The sequence below is a fragment of the Gymnoscopelus microlampas genome (assembly GCF_963454915.1).
Source record: "Gymnoscopelus microlampas genome assembly, chromosome: 4".
Classification (NCBI taxonomy): Eukaryota; Metazoa; Chordata; class Actinopteri; order Myctophiformes; family Myctophidae; genus Gymnoscopelus; species Gymnoscopelus microlampas.
This window is the reverse complement of record NC_139941.1, coordinates 354,291-376,231: the sequence shown is the minus strand read 5'-3', so window position 1 is coordinate 376,231 and position 21,941 is coordinate 354,291. Positions and strand designations below refer to the sequence as shown.

Here is a 21,941-nt window from a genome sequence, read left to right as displayed (position 1 = left end):
TGATATGTATTTGGCCGCGGACCCCCATCAAAATATTTTGTTCCAGGGACCCCCCAGAAGCAAATATTTGAGTTAAAAATATTCGCTTTAAAAACATATACAGTATATTCAAAGATTTGCACACATTTTCACGATTTTCAAAAATAGCAGATCTACAAGCTCGTAGCGCGGCACTCGGTGCCGCGCTATGAGCTTGTATATCTGCTATTTTTGAATAGCCCGAAGTGTAAAATAATGCTTTTTAGCTCAAATCTAAAAATGAGACAGTTCCAGGTCTTAACACATTCCATGCCAGAGGTTAATCTCATAATGTACTTACCAGTGCCAGCGTTTTATTGTCGTTTTTTTGTTTTTTTCATGTCGTCATAGACCTCGTTAAAATCCTTAAGATTGAGCTCTAAAGTGTTTGTAAACATCGCGGAGATGTGACTGCTTCGACCAGTGAAAACCACGTGTCAAACGGAATCGCCATGTTGTAGTTAGAACGGTTTATGTTAAACAGTGATCAGCGAGGAGAAAAACTACAAAGAGAAAATGGCGTTTCAGTTTCGTCATTAGAACGGAGGCCGACGGGATCGGCAAAACCGGATCCCGGATAATTCCGTTTCCGGTGGTGCTACAATGAAATGTGCCGTATCGAAAATTGAAAAAAGTGCAATGTGAACTTTTTTTTCGAAAAAAATAAAAAAACACCACTTCGCATAGGTCTACGCGACTGGCACGTGGCGGCTTTAAATAGGTTCGCGTAGGTCTACGCGGCTGGCAGTCAATGTGTTAATGGGTTAAACAAGAAAGAAATGACTTGAAGTCATATCCTACCAGGTGCTCTGTGTGTGTGTGTGTGTGTGTGTGTGTGTGTGTGTGTGTGTGTGTGTGTGTGTGTGTGTGTGTGTGTGTGTGTGTGTGTGTGTGTGTGTGTGTGTGTGTGTGTGTTTTCATAGACCTGATTACTTGTTTTTGGGATTGCTTGTTTCTCTCGCCAAACCTGGCAACATTGAATCTGCGACAATAATCGCTATAATGTTTTGTATGTAAGTGGTGGCAACATTTTTTGACACCACATGGGTCTTCCCAACAATGGCGAAGATTGAGGTCAGTGTGTACATGGCCAAATAATAACTTAATAGTACAAAAGTATTGGCATCGAAATGTACTGAAAGTACCAAAAGTGAAAGTAGTAAATCTGTGAAAATAGCAGATCTACAAGCTCACAACGCGACCACTTGAGGCCAATTACATCAGCTATTTTCAAAAAGAATCTTGAAAGCAAGCCCAAATAAGCAGTGGTGGAAAAAGTACTCAAATTCTCTACTTAAGTAAAAGTACCAATACTGCAATATATCAAGAATGACCAAAGTCATAACTAAGCCGCATGCGGCAGGGTTTTTTGGGCCGAATCTTTTCATAGACCTGATTACTTGTTTTTTGGATTGCTTGTTTCTCTCGCCAAACCTGGCAACATTTAGCGTCGCAGATTAACGCTGTCCGGGGCAGAGCCACAGACAGCAGACCGCTCTGTCTTTGATCCAAATATATTATTTAACTATGTTTTAACGGTAATTACCGCGATGATTTTACATAAATGTTAACAGAACACAGTAGTACAGGGAAATTATTAGATGTTAATGTTTTAATTATATTTATTTATTTTCAAGGCATTATTTTCACTGGCCCGGGCAAGTGCTTGGTGCGTTCTGCTGGCCCTGGCGTTTTAAAAAGTACATCTGGGCCACCGGGCCATTTATAATGTCGACCCCTTAAGGCTAACCCTCCGGCCTGAAGCTCTCTTGTTGTGTGATTCGTGTTCGTCCATGCTGGCCCCTAATATGGTCTGCTTCCGGGTGGATAGACCTAACTAACAATGAGGATCGTTCTGATTGGTTCCCTTCCCAACTAGTCCCTCAAAAAGAGTAATTCTGATTGGATGTCTTCTCCATTCGTCCCGCCCTAACATTTTCGTCTCGTCTAATTCGTTGACTAACGTGTCCATTACATTTTCGTCTCCCCATTGCATGTCTAATGCATGTCAAACTGGGGGTCCTTGAAATTTAAATGGTTTAGATTCACTGCTAGAGCCGTAAAAAAAAACCGCTCTTACGGGGGTCCCTGGCATATCTTTTCAAATGGGGGTCCGCGGGCTAACAAGTGTCAATTTGGGGGTCCTTGACATAAAAACGTGTGAGAACCACTCCACTACACAGTACAAACTCACTTTTGATCCCTGATACTGTCTGTTCTCAGCGCATAAGCCAAACTGCACACGTTGGGTGCTCATATTCCCCTACGGTATGGTCTAGTATAAATGTAATTTCAGTAATAGTTAAAACAGTGAAAAATCAAACCCAGTGTGAGTAAGCGGTGCCTACTCTGTTTGATGAGTGTGTGCTGTCATTCAGTTGGTACAAATCTATTTGATGTGTGGGCGCTGGCATTGAAGCTGGTATTGAGGCGGTACTAAAAGAGTATTTGTAGTAGTAGTATTTACTCATTTGAAGTACTCTTAGGTATTGTTACTCAATGTATTTACTTGAAAGTGTTTTTAATCACTTTATTAACTGTAAAGTATTTTTTACAGATTTTTACAACTTTTAAGTGTTTTTACTCTTTTTAACAACTTTTAGGTATTTTTAGTGTTTTTATCAACTTTTAAGTATGTGTACTCTTTTTTTCAACTTTGAAGTATTTTTACTCATTTTGAGTACTTTTTAGTATTGTTACTCATTTTGAGTACTCTGAAGTATTTTTACTCAAGGTATTTGAGTATGCTCTCCGTCCCTCTCTCTCTCTCTCTCTCTCTCCCTATTTTCACAACGCATCGCAAGGCGTTGTGAGCTTGTAGATCTGCTATTTTCACAACGCATGGCGACGCGTTGTGAGCTTGTAGATCTGCTATTTTCAAACATTTTAGTACTTGTACTTTTGGAACTTGTAAGTATATTTTGATGGCAATGCTTTTGTACTTTAGGCCTTTTACTTGTGTCAGAGTACTTCTACATTGCAGTATTGATACTTTTACTTAAGTAGAAAATGTGAGGACCTTTTTCCACCACTGACCGTTTTTTTTATGTTATAGGGGGGTGTTGTGATTTATTTCATATAAATGTAATTGCAGGAGTAGTTAAAACAGTTAAAAAAGGAATGTATTCATTTACAGTTTAAGAAACGCATATTATTATTTCATTGCATATGGTGTGTATCGCGACGTGTTAAGAGATTGTAGTTCGGCTATTTTCAGTTTGTTGCAACCTTTATTGTGAAGGAACGACTGGAAGTGCTAAGCTATTCTGTCGGTGTGACATAACACTGTGAGATGCTACATCGTGACATTGTGTCACAAAAACCCACAAAAGTCACCAAAATAACACTGTTCAACGGGCTAATTAGTTAGCATTGATGACATTGACCACACGAACGTTCATACAGGTTGTTGATAAGATGTTTAACGTAGCCGTTTGAGTGACGACAGCAGCGTTGGTTAACATTAGCGTTAGTGTTAGGCGCATGCTAAGGCTTAGCTTAGCTACACGCTGACGGCCCATGGATGAAATGGATTCACTTATAGGTTCTTGCATCGTCTAGTTGTCACTTCAAATGTGTTGAAGAACATTCTTGAGAGCAACGTTTAGTTGTAAATGACATTGGTTGTTTGTTTACATGGCGCGTGACGTCGCGGGCGGCAGCGCGCCGACATCCGTGGGGCGGCCCGGCAATGTCACTACCAGCCGAGGCTTATGCTTGCACATTAGGCCGCGATTTCCGCAGGGCCGCTGCCTCGTGTCCTTCATGTCTATTGACATTTGTAATGGTCAGAAATCTAAGTTGGGCTTGTTTGTGTGAGAATATTACCACATTGGTTCGAAATGTGTCCTTATTTGAGCATTGAGGAGTTAACTGTGCAGGAGCTGTGTGGAGCGAGCGAGCTGGTGTTTTCAATGGCCGTCGCTTCGTTGCGTTTCGGCTGTGACCGTAGGCTTTCGGTGATGGGCGGGGGTTGCCGGGGTTTCCCTCAAAAAGAGTAATTCTGATTGGATCTCTTCTCCGTTCGTCCCGCCCTAACATTTTCGTCTCGTCTAATTCGTTGACTAACGTGTCCATTACATTTTCGTCTCCCCATTGGCTTAAAAGGGGAGAGAAGTGTGATGGACAGCCAGGACAACCAATTACACTCAGGTGTCGACACTTTTTACTCAGGTGTCGACACTTTTGACTCGGGTGGCGGACTACGACTGGTGCGGTCTGTAGACCCGGCGCTCTTCGAGCACCTGGTAAAAAAATCACTTTAAGGATTTTTCGAAAATGTTAAAAAATAGGGATTAGAATGACGAAGTCAGACAGAAAAAAAACATATCTTACATTAATGGTTAAAAACCTCCTAACTCCACTTGAGCTGTATGTGGGTAAAGCCATGATAATATAATGACACATTCAAGTATCTGACAATGTATAAAGTCACCATAACGTCTTGGATGAGGCAGTATTGTGTTGTTCTAAAAACATAATATTTTGGACATAGCTGGTTCCTGCCCGACAGCAGAGATATATATTACTGATGAATTGAGCACAATGGACCACAATCGAAACAAGCCCCTGTTTTTTTTTTTTTTGCGTTATCTTTTTAGCATAACCTTCGACTGCACTACCTGTACTGTTAACCCATTCAATCCGGTAACGCATCTGTGTCATTTTAGATTTATTTGGCTATTCAAAAATAGCTGATCTACAAGCTCAAAGCGCGGCACAGAGTGCCGCGCTTTGAGCTTGTAGATCTGCTATTTTTGAAAAATCTTGAACATTTGTGCGAACATTTGAATATATATATATTATTTTTTAAAGCGAACATTTTAACTAAAATCTTTGCTTCTGGGGATTCTACAAATGTCTTCTAAATCCTGTTGTGTTAATAAACATGTTGCTATAATGTCAGTGGTTTACAAACTTTTTTCATGTCAGAATGATGATATGTATTTGGCCGCGGACACCCATCTCAAAATATGTTGTTCCAGGGACCACCAGAAGCAAAGATTTGAGTAAAATAAAAATCGCTTTAAAAATAAATAAATATATTTATTCATGTATTTATTATATTATTTATTATATGTTAAGATTTGCAAAAATAAATCAAAATTTTTCTAATACATTGCAGATATACAAGCTCAAGCTATGAGCTTGCATATCTGCTATTTTTGAATAGCCAAAGAAATATTAAAATAAAGTATAATGTATTCAGTCAATCAATCCCTGCTCTTCTGACCCGTCCAGGTAAAGCTCCGTTCAGGAGGTACCAGCGCAGTCTGACCGACACCGCCTTCACATTCACCCGGTCGGACCCTGAGACCACCGAGGCCGCCACCACAACCTCCTCCTCCTCCCCTCGCAGCCCCTTCTCCTCCCGCACCTCCCCCTCCCGCTTCTTTCAGGCCGCCGCCGCGTCTCCTCCCGCCAGCCCCACCTTCCTCCCCTCCCTGTCTCAGACGCCCTGGGGCCCGCGGGGACTCCCCCCCACGTCCCCCCTGCGCTCCACCGCTCCAAACCAAGGTTGGTACTTTTCACATTTTTCATGTTTTTATTTTTTTTCTCCTTCGTAATTTCCAGTTTTAGTTTTTAAAGGTTAAAGTACTATATTCTGATAGTAATCGTTGCTACAGAGCGTTTGTTCGGTCACAGTGGTCTCTCCAGCTCTTTAAACATAATGTAGTACATTTTCAGGTAGGTGACAACATTTAAGCCAATCAGGAAAGAGCACTGAAAATGCATTTTCTGTTTAACCCTTTAAGACCAGGAACGCATGTGTCTCTTTTTGATTTGAGCTAAAAAGCATTATTTTACACTTTGGCTATTCAAAAATAGCAGATCTACAAGCTCATAGCCCGGCACCGAGTGCCGCGCTACGAGCTTGTAGATCTGCTATTTTTGAAAAATCGTGAAAATATGTGCAAATCTTTGAATATATATTCTTTTAAAGCGAACATTTTTAACTCAAATATTTGCTTCTGGGGGTCACAGGAACAAAATATTTTGATGGGGGTCTGTGGCCAAATACATATCATTTTGGGGGTCCTTGACATGAAAAAGATTGAGCACCACTGATATAGTCCAGGGGCCAAGACATATTTTGGTACCACCTAAGGTGACCGTAAAGTTTTTGTATTTTTGTCTTCCTACATGTCTCTAGTTTATATTTTGGTATGATAACCCTTCCAATCTTGTAGCTTAATGGCAGTTATCACTACCTACCGGCTAATGTATCCGGTAGGAGACACAAAGTAGAATCTTTGTGTCTCCTACCCCGGGCATCAAATTATTGCGACAAAAAACAAAATATATCCATGTATTCAAGGCTTCATGGGGTGTGCAATTGATAACTTCTCAGATTTTTGGTGTTTGCAAAAAGACTGCTTTCCATAAGCTTGTAAAAGTTGACCCTCCTTCGGTCTAGGGTGGTCATAGCTGAATGGGTAGAGAGTCCCCCTGAAAAACTTAAAGGAGGAGTTCACCCAAAAAAATATTTATTTTCTATCAATTGCACACCCCATGAAGCCTTGAATACATGGATATATTTTGTTTTTTGTCGCAATAATTTGATGCCCGGGGTAGGAGACACAAAGATTCTACTTTGTGTCTCCTACCGGATACATTAGCCGGTAGGTAGTGATAACTGCCATTAAGCTACAAGATTGGAAGGGTTATCATACCAAAATATAAACTAGAGACATGTAGGAAGACAAAAATACAAAAACTTTACGGTCACCTTAGGTGGTACCAATTTGTGTTGAATATCAGTGTTGGCCCCTGGACTAATATAGAAACATAAGTTTTTCAGAAAACTGTTGGGAATTGTTGGGGTTAATAACTCTGCCTTTCCCCCCTCAGCGCTGCCCAGCCTCCCGCTGGTCGGACCCCGGGCTCAAGAGACCCCCGTCGTTCCCAGATCCCCAACTCCCACCCAACCGTCGGCCCCCCCTGCCTCTCCCACTCTCCTGGCCTCCTTGGAGGCCTCCGAGAGCCAGGAGCCAGAGGCTCACATCCTGCCTCCCTCGACCCCGCCCGCCCCTCCCCAGGCTCTGCTGGAGACCCCCGCGGCCCCTCTGCCTCAAAGCCCCTCGCTGAACACAGGTGGGAAGAAACCAGTGGAGGGTTACTTTTAAAAAGGAATCCCCTACAGTTACAAGTTACTTACTAAAAAATGTAGTCAGTAATGTAATCCTGATTACTCCATTTAAAAAGTAACTACTAGTTACTTTCAGTTACTTTTGGATTACTTTTAAGCAAAACTCTATTTAATTAGATAATACAAGTTTTACCATTGATAGACAAGAATGTTGAGCCTATGAAATTAAGATAAGGACAACAGAAATATGGTTAAGGTCATTTAATTGTTAAGAATTTGACCTCTCTGAACAGTTAGATTACTGTAGAGTCATTTTGTCAACATAACAGATCATAAGAAAATGCATCTTGACCTACAGTACCATTTTGATTGTTTGACAACCAACACTAGCTCATTTTAAATAACACAACCGTCCCTATGGGATCTAAACTCCATCCATGTGTGGTCAAAGTGGCAAATAAAATCTCTTTTTGACATTTTGACACTCCTGGCTGACACTCATTTAGATAGACATGGCATGAGTTTAAAACATTGACTAGACAGTAAACACTCAAAGAACTCAGCTCTATACAATTATATTTATACCGTAGGCTACTCTTCAAATAGAAATCCTCATTTTATTTGACCTTTACAAAAAATAAATAAAACCTAATAAAATGCATATCCTTTAATAAAAAGACACTAAATGCCTTTAGTTTACAGCCTATATTCCCTAAGGCTATACATAGGCTAGATCAAGTAAATAGAATAAACCAGGTTAGCATGCCTTTACAGCCTCTGTTCCCTACCCTAAGGCTATACATATAGGCTAGATAAAATAAATAAAATTACAGGCACAGCCTATATTCCCTAAGGCTATACATATAGGCTAGATAAATAAAATTACAGGCACAGCCTATATTCCCTAAGGCTATACATAGGCTTGATAAAATAAATAAAATTACAGGCACAGACTATATTCCCTAAGGCTATACATAGGCTAGATAAAATAAATAAAACTAGAAAAAGTGCTCCTTGGAGCACAAGTCTCCGCCAGGTCAGGTAGGTTATTATGGCCTCCTGGTGGCGCTATAATAGGCCAATGTGAAAAGGGTGCCATTTATTCCTAGGCCGTGCACGGCGATCGGACACTGCATGCATGATTTGAGGCATTTTGTTCTAAAAATGTGTTTTGCTAAATTTGACCTGCTGGTGGCGCTATAACATGCCAATGTTAAAAGGGTGGCATTTGTTCCTCAACATAGTGTGAAAAATGCAGGGCAAAGGTTTTTCCTTGGCCTCTAGAGAGTGTGCATACAAAGTTTTACACTGATCGGTGCAGTTATAGGTAAAAACACGTATCGGCCTGTTACAGCGCCACCATGAGGCTGATTTGAACATTTTCAAATGATATTTCTTCCTCGGCCTAATGGGAATGTGTGTGCAAAATTTCACTGAAATTGCATACTGTGTTCATGATTTGAGGCATTTTGTTCGAAACAGAGTACTCCTGCAAACTTTGAAAGACAATTTTTTGCCAATTAGGATGGAATATGAAAAATCTGAAATGAGCCGTTTCTTTTAATGACTATAGAGATACTGTGTACCGATTTGGGGGATTGTTGGCCAAAATCTGTAGGAGTACTGTTCAAAAATGTGTTTTGCACAAATCTGCCTCCTGGTGGCGCTATAAAAGGCCCATGTGAAAAATTTGGAGCAGAAGTTCGGCTTTGGCATCCAGGGAGTGTGTGTGCACAGTTTCGCTGCGATCAAGCCAACGGTGCCAGAGATTAGCTGTCCACAAAATGACAGAATGACACACGGACGGACGGACGGACGGACACACACACACACGGACGGACGGACAGGGGGTAAAACATACTCTCACGCCATGCCTTTCGTCCTGGCGGAGACAATTACAGGCACAGACTCCTTAAGGCTATACATAGGCTAGATAAAATAAATAACATTACATACACAGACTATATTCCCTAAGGCTATACATAGACTAGATAAAATAAATAGAATATACCAAGTTACTATCAGAACCTAGTAACAATCAGAACCAAAGAAAGACACTTTAATATAGTCCCTTTAACCAAACCATCTGATCAGTTTAAGGTTAAGAGTAAAGGCTTTTATGCAGGAACATCACTGCAAAGAGGACGAAAAAGAGAGCCACGAGCCCACGAATAACATCTGAAAGAGAGTCAATCAAAAGTAAACCGTGGGCAGTGCTCAGTTCTGTATTTCCGAACGCACCCCAGTTGGGTCATCTGTGGCACTTCCGTGACCGTGGAGAGCGAAGGTCCGTTTCTCAATGGATTTGTCATCTAGGAGGGTTATTAAACAAATTTAGCCGGGGTGTCTTTTTTAAAACGGCGGGGAAAATTTGTGAGAGACCAAAATCCAACATGGCTGCCGTGAAAATGAACTTTTTAATGGTTTGACCTACAATGATGCACAATACATGGTTTCAGAATTTATTTTGGTCAAGGAATACATATTTGGTGTTTATAAAATGGTTTGACCTATTGTCGACCTTCAAATGCAAGATGGCTGCCAATTATGAGCTCCAAAAGTGAGGTTTTTTTTTAAATCGTCACAGAGCCTTCATATTAGGCTCAAATGAAAGCTCTGCTCATGATGAGTTGAATAATATACAGTATAAGTACACAGAAGTAATTTCTGAGGTCAATAAAGTCAATGTTTGTGTGTAAACAGCAGTTGCTGATTTGCGGTTTCCCATTAAATAGGGTAGGCTACTGAGAAAATGACTGATGGCATACGACAACCATGACTATGGGAGGTGGTTGCCAGACTACTGGGCAATGCTCTCTTCACTGTCAGATGAGCAAATGGAGTTCTTCAACGATCACTTTACCCAGTCGATGACAGGGCTACCCTACTACTGCCAGCCCCTCCAGCTATGGATAGAAATAACTCTGAACTCAAAGCTAAAGCAAGGATGGACTCAGCTTTTACAGAATGAGAAACAACTGTTCTCGACAACAAGGAACGCAAACAACGTTGCAAGGGTGAAGTCTACTGTGAAGTGGGGCCTCCAGTGCCAGCGTCGTCACGGGAAGCATGTCGAATGCCAGCCAGCGAGGATGAAGAAGGATGAGCAAGCAGTTCAGGACCTGCAGGCATGCATGAGGGATGTTGAAGCTGACCCATTTGACATCTCACCTACACTGAGGTCACTACAGTCTGGCCTGGTTGCCTCACCAGAGTTACTGCATGACCTTAAGACTGCAATTCCAGATGGCCAAGCGCAGGTCGAGACTTTTCTGCAAGAGCGGGTGTTCACCAAGATCAAGCCTCTTACTGCAACCATCCACAGGAATAAGAGACTGAATTTTGCAAGTGAAAAGATCTGCACACCTTCTGGTGCTCTTATGCAGGTGGCCCATATGGAGAGATCAGGACTTGCGGCCCTGGTGGACCTAGCAGAGGGATCTGGTATGATACAACTTGAATCAGCCCTTGAGAGAAGAGTGACAGAGGAGTGCCTTTCACTCTTCAATGTGGATGGGTCAATGCGCAAGACTGTGAAGAGCAAGATGTTAGAGGTTTTCACCCTAGAACCAGTTCCTGAGAAACCACATAACCATGTGAGCCTTGTAGACATGGGTATGATATGGCGGCTTGCCACCCCCACACCTGAGGACAGAGAGGCTAGGAAGCGGGATGGTTCAGAGTACTGTTGGATTGACTACCTGCATAAAATCTGAGAATTATCTTCTCACGCCATGCCAATGCTTACCTCATCATTCTCATCAACGACAAGTATGACCTTCCCTTCAGCATCAAGGATGATGAGCATGATCGCCGGGCAGCAAAACATCGACAGGTCCCAAATGTCTTCCCGAAACCCCAAGACAGGTTTCCAGGTGCTGCTGAATGCATTTATCAACTGCCGTGCCATGCTGTCTGAAGAGGTTGCAGACATCATCATACCTCTCCATGTGATTACTGGCAGTGACCACACCTCAGGCTTCTATGGGCATGGAAAGAAGAAGGTGTTGGAGAAGGCGATGGTAGTTCCTGAGGCAAGAGAGCTCCTGGGACGAGTGGGTGAGAGTCTGGAGTTGAAAGATGAAGTGAGAGCAGATATGAAAGCATTTGTCCTCTCAATTGTTTACGCAGAGAGTGCAGATGTTACGTGTGGCCAGGCCAGAGCTTCCATGTGGCACAAATTGAAGAAGAAGTGTACGATTCGTCTCCCACCTGATGAGGACACCTTGGATCTTCATGTGGAAAGGACAAACTACATTACATATTGCCAGCTCCATTACAACCTTCAAGAACATCCTCCCCCATTGGTCACGGCTGGGAACTAGTGAATGGGAAGTGCCGGCCAGGGCGCCATACCCTCCCCCCTTGACCCATTAGCTCACATCTCATGACTGCTCAGATGAGAGTAGCAGTGATGAGTCAGTTTGGAGAATCAACAGATTCTGATGAAGAATAGTGATTATGTCTCCGGTTCTCATCATCCATCAACAACAAGTTGTTACGTTATATTGTCTGCTTAGCTTACTTTATATCCATCCCTACTCTGTATTTTGTGTTTTCTACCAGCCTTTTCTCTCCACCCTTATTTCCTTTATTTCTATAATATTGTGATGTGAACATTAGTGTGTTTTATTCTAACAATTATATTTTCAGTTTGACTTTACATGGTTGCTGTGTCAGCCAGAGGGTAATCTGAGTTCCCAGAAGTTTTCGCCGGCTCGGCGAGGAACTTCTGGGCCAGAGCCCTGGGATTTGTGGGCGGGATGTTATTTACGCTCTGAATCTGAGCGGGCACGCCTCTTACCGGTCTGAGAGCCGTGCAACTCGTCTAAAAAGTCCGACGAGAGGCAAACAGCAGTACACAACAATGGCGGCCGAAATTTCTCAAGGGGAAATTGCTTCCCGTCGATCCTATTTAGATGCAACACCCACTGCATGTGGATCCCGCCCCCTTTTCTTCATTGGCTGTTGATTTGAATCACAACGCAGTGGCCGCGCCCCTGCCGTCCAAACTCCGAGGCAATGCCTCCCAGACTAGCCAGAGGGAGATGCTGTTGCCTCCAAATCTGCCCGTTAGGCCATTAGGCTACTAGTTGATCAATTATTATTTTAGAATGCTATTTGTTGAAGCACCGTAGTTATGCTAATGTACTGTAGCAGTCATGTTTTGCGTTTCCCCATCCCTTTATTTTCATTTGACTCATTTATTATCTTTTAGTATGTCTGAGGAAAACAAACATATACATTAAAAAAAAAGGACCACCTTGTCGTGGTAAGGGAGCTTGAGTACCTCAGTGAACCCTGTGAGCTATGCCAGTAGGAGGAAACTCCTGGCAGGTATTACCAAACCGGACAGGTCTAGGGTGAGAGGTCAGACAAAGCACAGTCAGACAACCTTGTGAAAACTGCATCTGGGGCCAATAACCCACCCTGCTGAAGCAAACAGGGGTGATCTCCGACTTTCACAGATGGATGGGGGTATCCCCTGTGTCCATAACTCAACTCATCATGAGCAGAGCTTTCATTTGAGCCTATTATGAAGGCTCTGTGACGATTTTGAAAAGAACTTCCTTTTGGAGCTCATAATTGGCAGCCATCTTGCATTTGAAGGTCGACAATAGGTCAACTCATTATATAAACAACATATATGTATTTCTTGACCAAAATAAGCTCTGAAACCATGTATTGTGCATGATTGTAGGTCAAATCATAAAAAAGTTCATTCTCACGGCAGCCATTTTGGATATCTCACAAATTTTCCCCGCAGTTTTAAAAAAGACGCCCCGGCTAAATTTGTTTAATAACCTTCCTAGATGACAAATCCTGCTGCGCGAGAGAAAAAAAAAGGACGCTCTGCTTCCAAATTCCGCTTTTTTTTCTCTCACACCGTTTGGTGAAGCCCCCAAGGTTGGTGCTGTGCTGCACTGCTTTTATCCGCCAGATTGGGACGTTCACGGCATATTTTGCACCATCATGGTGCGTTCATCATCGGTGACGAGTGCCTCTAACAGCCGCTGCTGGCTGCGTGCACGCAGCGAGGCAATGCGATGCGAGACACTCACACAATCACGTGCAGCATGCGTCCTCTCCCCCTCCGCCTAATGGCTGTGTATGGGGCCGACGCATGCTTTAGCGTGATTGTGTGAGTGTGGCTTCAGGAAGTAAATTCCTAGCCTCGATCTCCAGGCTTTTATTTTTTAGTTTTGCTAAAAAATAAAAGCTTGGAAATTCCTGTCCCAGCTGTTGGTATGCAAAAGCGCCTCGCGTCGTCTGATGTGGTGCGCATTTTTTATTTTGGGTGCGCATGCGCACATGCGCACCAGTTATGTGCACCCCTGGCTATTATGAATGTGATTTTTTTTTTTTTCACCGCGGGTCGCGGGGCGGGTTGAGCCATAGATTTATATATGGGTTCGCGGGGCGGGTTGGGTTCCGTGGCGGGGTGGGGCGGGTCATGAAAAAACCCGACCCACACATCACTAGTACTGTATATAGGGCTGAAGTGCTTGCCGTATGTTTTGTAATAATAATCAAAATCTACAAAGTAACTAGTAACTAAAGTTTTCAAATAATTGTAGTGGAGTAAAAGTACAATATTTGTCTCTGAGATGTAGTGGAGTTGCAGCGCGCGCGCGCGCACACACACACACACACACACACACACACACACACACACACACACACACACACACACACACACACACACACACACACACTGTACTGTATATTATACTGTACTCTCTCTCTCTCCAGAGCTGTTGTCAGAAGTAGCTTACAGAGTCCAGGCTGTTCTGGTGGAAGAGGAGGAAGAGGAGGATGAAGAAGAGCATAAGGAGGAAGTGAATAAGGGGGACGTGAATAAGGAGGAAGAACACAAGGCCGGCACAGAACCACAATCCAGACCAAGGTTTTTATAGTTTAGATTTTTTATTTTATTTTTTTACTTTAAATTTCAGTTTAGTTTTAACCCATTAAGACCTGGAACGCATCTGTGTCACTTAAGATGTCTTTGAGCTTGTAGATCTGCTATTTTTGAAAAATCTTGAATTTTTCTTTTTTAGATTTTTTTGTTTAGAAATGTTTTTTAAGAATCGCCTCAGGTCTTAAAAGGTTAAGTTTGCTTGTTTATTTATTATTATACATTTCGTTGCTGTCCGGCAGAAACCAGATAACTCCATTTTGACGCCTTTGCATTTTTTTCCATAAATCAGTGCCATTGAACACCCCTTACTGTGTCTGTGTGTTGGTAAAATATTGAGAATATTGAACCAATGAAAAGCATTAAAAAGCGCTTCTGACAAAACCAGCTAACTCCATTGGATCCTCAAACGTTCTGCTAAACCAGCTAAGTCCACCGGAGTAGGTTTTGCTGACTCCAGGCTCCACCCCCTTGTTACCTCCAACGTCATTGTGAGCTTGGAGGTCCATTCAGCTGTTCTGTACAAAACCTCCTAACTCTTTTTTTAATTTCCTGAAAAATGAACATTTTGGAGTTAGCTGGTTTCTGCCGGACAGCAGAGATATGTTAAACTGCTTTGTCAACTCTGTCAACTGGACAGTTCAGAAACCCGCCTACCAGTGACATCATCGATGGGGATGCCAAGCTAATAGAAAGGACAGCTTTTTTCTTCCTGGAAAGTTAGCATGCTATAATAGAGCATTGTTTTTGCATTAAAAAGAAAAACTATTTGCAAACCGGCCTACCAATGATGTCACTGGTAGTTGGGTTTCTGAACTGTCCACACAGCTCCCCACTGAGACACAGTAAGTAAACATAAATGGTTCCGTCTTATAATGAGCATTAGTGAGGAGCAAATAAAGATACGTTGAAAACGGGTGAAGTGCTCCTTTAACTATGTTAACCCTGATCCAGCCCCGTTGTCCTGGAGACGCCACAGACGGCCGAGGCAGAAGGTGAAGAGGAAGGGGCGGACTCTAAACAGGAAACAGAACCTGAGACCACTGAGACGTCATTGGAGGAGCAGGCTGACGGACAGGCGGAGGACCAATCGGATCACAGCCAGGCCCTTGCTGAGCCAGTCAGCGTTGAGCTGTCAGAGGAATGGGAGGAGTCAGGTGTCACAGGTGAAGTAGCCACGGGAAAGTTGCTCCGATCCAACATTTGGTGCCCAAATGAAGTAGAGGGTACTTCCGGGGGAGCATGCGCTGGGTGAGCAACTTTCTTTGAAATGAATAGGTGGAGGCGGGGCCATCCATACACTAGGTAGGGCTGTCACGATTACAACATTTAAGTTGATGATTAATAGGCTCTATGCACAGCAGCCATATTGGGAATGAATTGGGCCCCTGCCTTACTTCCTTTACAGGTGTTACCAATAATACTAATTAAGGCTCTGTTCCATTTAGTGTGGCATAGTGGTTGTCTTATTTTCAAGGACCCCCATAACTCTGAGAGTGTACAAATGGAACCAAATGGACCCTTACGGGTCCATTTGGTTCCACTTGTACACTCTCAGAGTTACACACCCACCATAAGGGGCCATTTGGGAACCAAATTGGAGTGTTTCTAGTGAGCCAACATGCACGTTATCAGCACCCTGACCAGAATGGAACAGAGCCTTCATTAGTATCATTGGTAGCACCTGTGAAGGAAGTAAGAAGAGGCCCAATTTCTTTCCAATATGGCTGCTGTGCATAGAGCCTATTGTCATACAAATAATTTGCAATTCAATTCAATTGTGTTTGACGTCGAACATCGGAATATATGAATACAATTCATATGATGTTTTTGGGTGGGGGGGGGGGGGGGGGGGGTTGAAAATTGATGACATTTTGGCCTTGTTTGTGTTCCATTCAAATTCCAAAGGTGATTCCTAAATTCCTGATGAATTGATAATCAATAAACAAGTGGAGCTATAGAAATATACCTGCGTTGCAGACTTTATAGTTTTCCATTCATATTCCAGCCCTCTGGGATGTACAATGTCCCTGAGCTATTGAAGCTATTTCAAATATTGTCTCACTGTCCATATTAACTGGAGGAAATATGAAGTTGTTCTCTGCTACGTTTATATTTAGTACCATTGTTTATGGTTCCTGTAAAGAGTTGATTTAATCACATCTTCGCCTTTCTTCATTTTTCAATGAAAAAAGAAAAATACCGCTCACACTCACACCTTTAAATATTGTTCTGACCAATCAAACGTCTGTTTCAGATGGAGAAGTGATTTGCCAGCAAATCAAAGAGGAAGCTGTGATCCCGTCAACCAATGGCGTCACAAACGGAGAGGATGTGGAGGATTTGAACGGCACAGGTTTGTTCTCTAGTTATTTTATGAACAACCATTATAAATAACGACATTCTTATTGCCTCTCGTTAAATTGTTCATGCGTGTGTCTTCGTCCAGACCGTTCCGTCAGCCCGTCTGACACCGATCCCAGTTCTCCTGAGCTGACCAGTTACGACCTGCACGGAACCATGGAGGAGAACCCAGAAGAACCATGGAACCATGGGATCATGGAGGAGAACCCAGAAGAGCCCCATATCTCAGAGAACGGACAGCAGGTAGCAACCAAACAAACACATTTTATCTGTCAGCATTGGTGGAAAAGGTACTCAAATGTTTGACTTAATTAAAAGTATAAATACTCTGTTACCGGAATTCATAATTTACGTGATAAAAGTGATAAAGTATTGGTATCAAAATGTACTTAAAGTACCAAAAATAGAAAGTACTCATTATGCAGGATGTCCCATTTCACAAGTTTTCAAATGTATAAAAATCGTTTGAAAATAGCAGATCTACAAGCTCACAATGCGTCGCGATTTTGAGCTTGAAGATCGGCTATTTTCAAACGGCCAAAATGTATATAGGGTGTAATGTATGGGTGGGTAATGTATGTTTTATAATAATAATCAAAATCTACAAAGTAACTTGTAACTATAGTTTTCAAATAATTGTAGTGGAGTAAAAGTACAATATTTGCCTCTGAGATGTAGTGTAGTAGAAATAAAAGTATTGGAAATTTAAATACTCAAGTAAATTACAAATACCTCAAAATTGTACTTAAGTACAGTACTTGAGTACATGTACTTAGTTACTTTCCACCACTCTCTCTCTCTCTCTCTCTCTCTCTGTCAGGTTGTAGCAGACAGACAGATGCGTGTCCGTGCTCTGTACGACTACCAGGCAGGTGAGATGTCGTCCATTAAGACCTGGAACTGTGTCATTTTTAGATTTGAGCTAAAAAGCATTATTTTACACTTTGGGCTATTCAAAAACAGCAGTTATACAAGCTCGTAGCGCAGCACCGAGTGCCGCGCTACGAGCTTGTAGATCTGCTATTTTTTTTAAATCGTGAAAATGTGTGCAAATCTTTGAATATATATATTTTTAAAGCAAACCGTTTTTAACTCAAATCTTTGCTTCTGGGGGTCTCTGGAACAAAATATTTTGATGGGGGTCTGGGGCCAAATTCATATCATTTTGGGGGTCCTTGACATGAAAAAGATTGAGCACCACTGATATAGAAATATACGTTTTTCAGAATACTGTTGAGATTTAGGAGACATGTAGAATCGGCTTCAAGTCTCAATGGGTTAACGTTAATGATTAACCGTGTGATCAGAATCAGAAAAACTTTGGTGACTGTACTTACAATTATTTCTTCAGTCAGAATTAAATCATTCCGATCAGAGATTCCAACTTGCAACTGTTTGCAAATGTCTGAATGGCAATTTTAAAGGTACAGGCAATTTTTAAACACGCCATGTGGATGAGACACAAAAAGCCAGAGGCTTGTTTCCATTGTGGTCCATTAAACATTCAACACTCAAACAACTGGACAAAACGACAGTGCAACAAAACAACTACACAAAAATATAGAAAATCTAAAATGTAGTCAGATGTATAGTGGGCGTGGTCTTCATCTTCCGCCTCTTCGTCCCCCACAGAGGACGAATCAGAGATCTCCTTTGAGCCCGGTGACATCATCATCGCCGTGGAAACCATCGATAAAGCCTGGTGGAGAGGATGCAGCAAAGATGGCCGCCAGGGCCTGTTCCCTAGCAACTATGTAGAGACCATCTGACCTGTCTGTCTAACAATGTAATTGTTAGACAGACGCACACACACACACACACACACACACACACACACACACACACACACACACACACACACACACACACACACACACACTCAGGGACGGTATCTCCCCTCATGTGTATTAAGTCACATACATTGTGTCATTGTTGTATCTCCTTCACTGAAACGTCTGTATATGTTACAGTCTGATGAAATAACTCTTTCTATTAATGCTTTGTGAGTCTATGAGAGGTTTATTTGTTTTCTAGTTGTTTTTCCAGCGCTGCATTGTCAGACAGTCAGTAGTTTATATTGTCGATTTCGGGCAGAAACCTCGAATCTCCGTGTTTCTACTTTTTGTGTTTGTTTTTTTCGACCGTAAATTAATGCCTTACATCATCATAGTAGTGTCACACAAAAGTAGCAAAAACAGCCGATGTACGAGCTGACAACGCACTTTTTTTCTTATTTTTAACCCATTAAGACCTGGAACGCATCTGTGTCACTTTAGATTTCTTTGGCTATTCAAAAATAGCAGATTAAAACTATTAAAACTATTAGGATTTATAAAACATTTTAAAGAATATGGTCTTAATGGGTTAAAAAACTATTTTTGAGTGAAAGTGGTTAAGGGCGGTTTCACACTATGGTCCCGGGTGTGCACCCTGGACCACTTGGCTGATGTTGTGGTAGTGTGAACGTAGCGAACCGTTCCCCGTAACGCATCACCGTTCCGTACCCGAAACCACCTTGGGAGGTATAGTCTCGGGTCCGATTGCTGCGGAGTCGGGAACGGAACGCGGCAGTGTGAATCCATCCGTACCAAGAGAAGGAAGTGGACTGCTAATCATATATCATTTATATATTTTTATAATGACGCATTATTTTAGCTGGGTTATACCTTCTCATAGTTCTACTTGAATGTTGACAAGAAATAATAATCCCGCTAGTGTTTGAGTAGCGCGAGCCGTGTAAAATAATAAACAAAAAACACATGTGTGGCGAACGTATTTATAAGGATAAATACACCAAGGATTAGTCCGTGACGTCACTGCTAAATTACCAAGGATGTGTCCGTGACGCCAATATCATATTAACAGACGACAGTGCATTTCGAGGTTTCAAAGACCAGTGCACACACTGCTTTGGTTGTGTATTGTTGATCTGTTGTTATTATAACTCAAGACAACGTCAGGAACATAGTCAAACTTTATTATTCACTCTAGAATGACTTTTCTTCTGTGAATGACATTCTCTCTCCCAAAGCACCATAGTCCACAGCGCCCCCATGAGGCACCTATTTACCATTACTGTTAAATGAAATGGTCTCTAGTCTTGGCCAGTGTGAATGCTGGCCAACCAAGCGTGCTCGGGAACGCTTCGATTCAAACGGACCCAGTGTGAAGCCGCCCTAAGTGTGTGTGTGGGTTTCATACGTACTGTAAAACATGAAAAGTATTAACAAGAGCGTGTGACTAAATAATAACTACATTGGCTCCATTGGAACACAGGTTATTTTTTCCATTTCCTGAAAAGTAACCATTTTGGAGTCATACAAGGTTTCTACCTGACCAAGACGACATGTGGGTCACGGAGTACATTTTTCTATGGCATAATAAGAACTGTGTTCCACAAATTGGAAAGGAAAAAAACTCATGGTAAAACCTATAAATGTTGTTTTAATTGTGATACAGATAAATACAAACTTAACTTATACAACGTTAGTTCCATTGATCCAAGCCATCGATTTCATTGATCATTAAAATAAAACATGCTCTGAAAATGTACACGGCCCTCCATCTGACCACTTAACAGGGCAGCCGAAACACTTTCAAGATCTTCAAGTGGGCCCTGATCCAGAGAAGGTTGAGAACTGCTGACACATCGTGATTATTACGGCTGGAATTATGCATATAATGATCTGATTAAAATGTTTTCAGATTTTAATCACTATCCATTTAGACCGGGAACGCATCTGTGTCACTTTAGATGTCTTTGGCTATTCAAAAATAGCAGATCTACAAGCTCATAGCGCGGCACTGAGTGGCACGCTATGAGCTTGTAGATCTGCATTTTTTGAAAAATTGTGAACATTTGTGCACATCTTTGAATATATATATTTTTTTAAAGCGAACATTTTTAACTCAAATCTTTGCTTCTGGGGGATCCCTGGACCAACATATTTTGAGATGGGGGTCGGCGGCTAAATACATATCATTTTGGGGGTCCTTGACATGAAAAAGTGTGAGCGCCACTGATATAGAAACATAAGCATTTTTCAAAAAACTGTTAGGATTTAGAAGACATTTATAGAATCGGGTCTTAATGGGTTAAGCCTTTACTTGCTTTAATTATCAAATTTTTACAAAGAAAAGTGGAAATAGCCGATCTACAAGCTCACGACACGCAAAACAAGATCTCGTCACAAAACCCATGTATCAAACATATTGTGATATTTCATTTTGTCCATAATATCGCCCAGTCTTAGAATTCTGATCACTATTTGTTCAAGTTTAATTGCACATGAATAATTGAATTTATTTTAAATATTAAAACAATAATAAAAATAAAATAAAAAACACAATTTGACACAACTTATAATCGTATGTTTTCTTGTAAAATGTACCACTGTATTATGTGTCGCTCTGAATGACATTTTAATTGTTTTAAATGTGTGTTGTTGTTGTTTTTTTAAAGCTTCCCAGCATCACTGAATAGACTCTGCTGTTTAATTCATTAAGGATTAATTTAGCTCCCGGGGTCGTTTTAAAAAACACTTAAACCCGGAGTTCCACAGGGCTCTGTACCAGTGTCTTTTCAATTTCCACTCTACATCAAAATATCTTCACAGGAAAATAGCCGATCTACAAGCTTCATAAAACGTCGCGTTGTAGATTTCTATTTTCTGCGAGAGTTTTCCCCCAGAATACGGATCCTGGGGTTTGAGTGGTTACTAAGGGGTTGTTTGTATATCTATAATGTACAATCTTTCTGTGCATTATCTGATTATGTATTGCTTTTCTTTTCTTTAAAAAAAAAAACTTTTCCTGACGCAGCATCACAGAATAAACGTTGCTTCTGAGCTCCATAGCTCGTTAATAAGGGGTTGCGTCTATATCTTCGTCTACGTCTGTCATTATCTGATTTTGTGTTGATTGTGTTTGTTCTTTTCCTCTGCAGACATTTTGTGAGACGGTTAAGTTGACTTTGTACTTGGATGTGAGGAAAAGACCAGTTTCATTCTCTTGTATGTTTTAATGCTTTACTTTTTAAGCCTTCATTTCACTACATCTGTATATAAGAATGTATAGCTCCATATCTACTGTTTTTATTTTATTTGTATGCCTTAATCAGAGCATTATTTGGTTTGTATGCGCTTTGTATTTACCACAAACTTACAAATATACCATCTAAAAAATACTGTGTGTGAAGAAAGGCATTTACTGTGTGTGTGTGTGTGTGTGTGTGTGTGTGTGTGTGTGTGTGTGTGTGTGTGTGTGTGTGTGTGTGTGTGTGTGTGTGTGTGTGTGCGCGCGCGTGCGAGCGAGCGTGCGTGCGTGTGTGTGTGTGACATACAATGTGTAACACAGCACATACATATCCTCTTGAAACAAAGTCACAGCTATCTAACTTAATATAAGGTAAACCTTATATTAAGGTTTACCTTAGGTTTACCTTAGTACTGTCATTACACCGGGAATCCATTCTTCTTAGTAATGCAAATTATTTCAAGGTCAGAGTTGACGATAATGTAATCTCAAGTAAAGAAGAAGATACCTCCTTGG

The 21,941-nt window shown here is 41.5% G+C and overlaps 1 protein-coding gene across 2 annotated transcripts in view; it reads left to right on the top strand.

The window, feature by feature from the left end:
* The window catches only part of LOC311044418 (uncharacterized protein), a 99,469-nt gene extending 77,893 nt beyond the window's left edge, over positions 1-21,576 (top strand). Inside the window, exons 11-18 of one of the 2 annotated variants that reach the window (XM_084055973.1) lie at positions 5,260-5,535; positions 6,871-7,113; positions 13,862-14,015; positions 14,982-15,193; positions 16,291-16,383; positions 16,477-16,634; positions 17,212-17,263; positions 18,024-21,576. In XM_084055973.1, the coding sequence (XP_083912099.1) occupies positions 5,260-5,535; positions 6,871-7,113; positions 13,862-14,015; positions 14,982-15,193; positions 16,291-16,383; positions 16,477-16,634; positions 17,212-17,263; positions 18,024-18,160 (1,325 nt within the window). In that variant the 3' untranslated portion in view covers positions 18,161-21,576. Of the gene's footprint in view, positions 1-5,259; positions 5,536-6,870; positions 7,114-13,861; positions 14,016-14,981; positions 15,194-16,284; positions 16,384-16,476; positions 16,635-17,211; positions 17,264-18,023 lie in introns of both variants that reach the window. The other variant, XM_084055972.1, reaches the window with a different exon arrangement.
* The last annotated feature ends 365 nt before the right edge of the window (positions 21,577-21,941 follow it).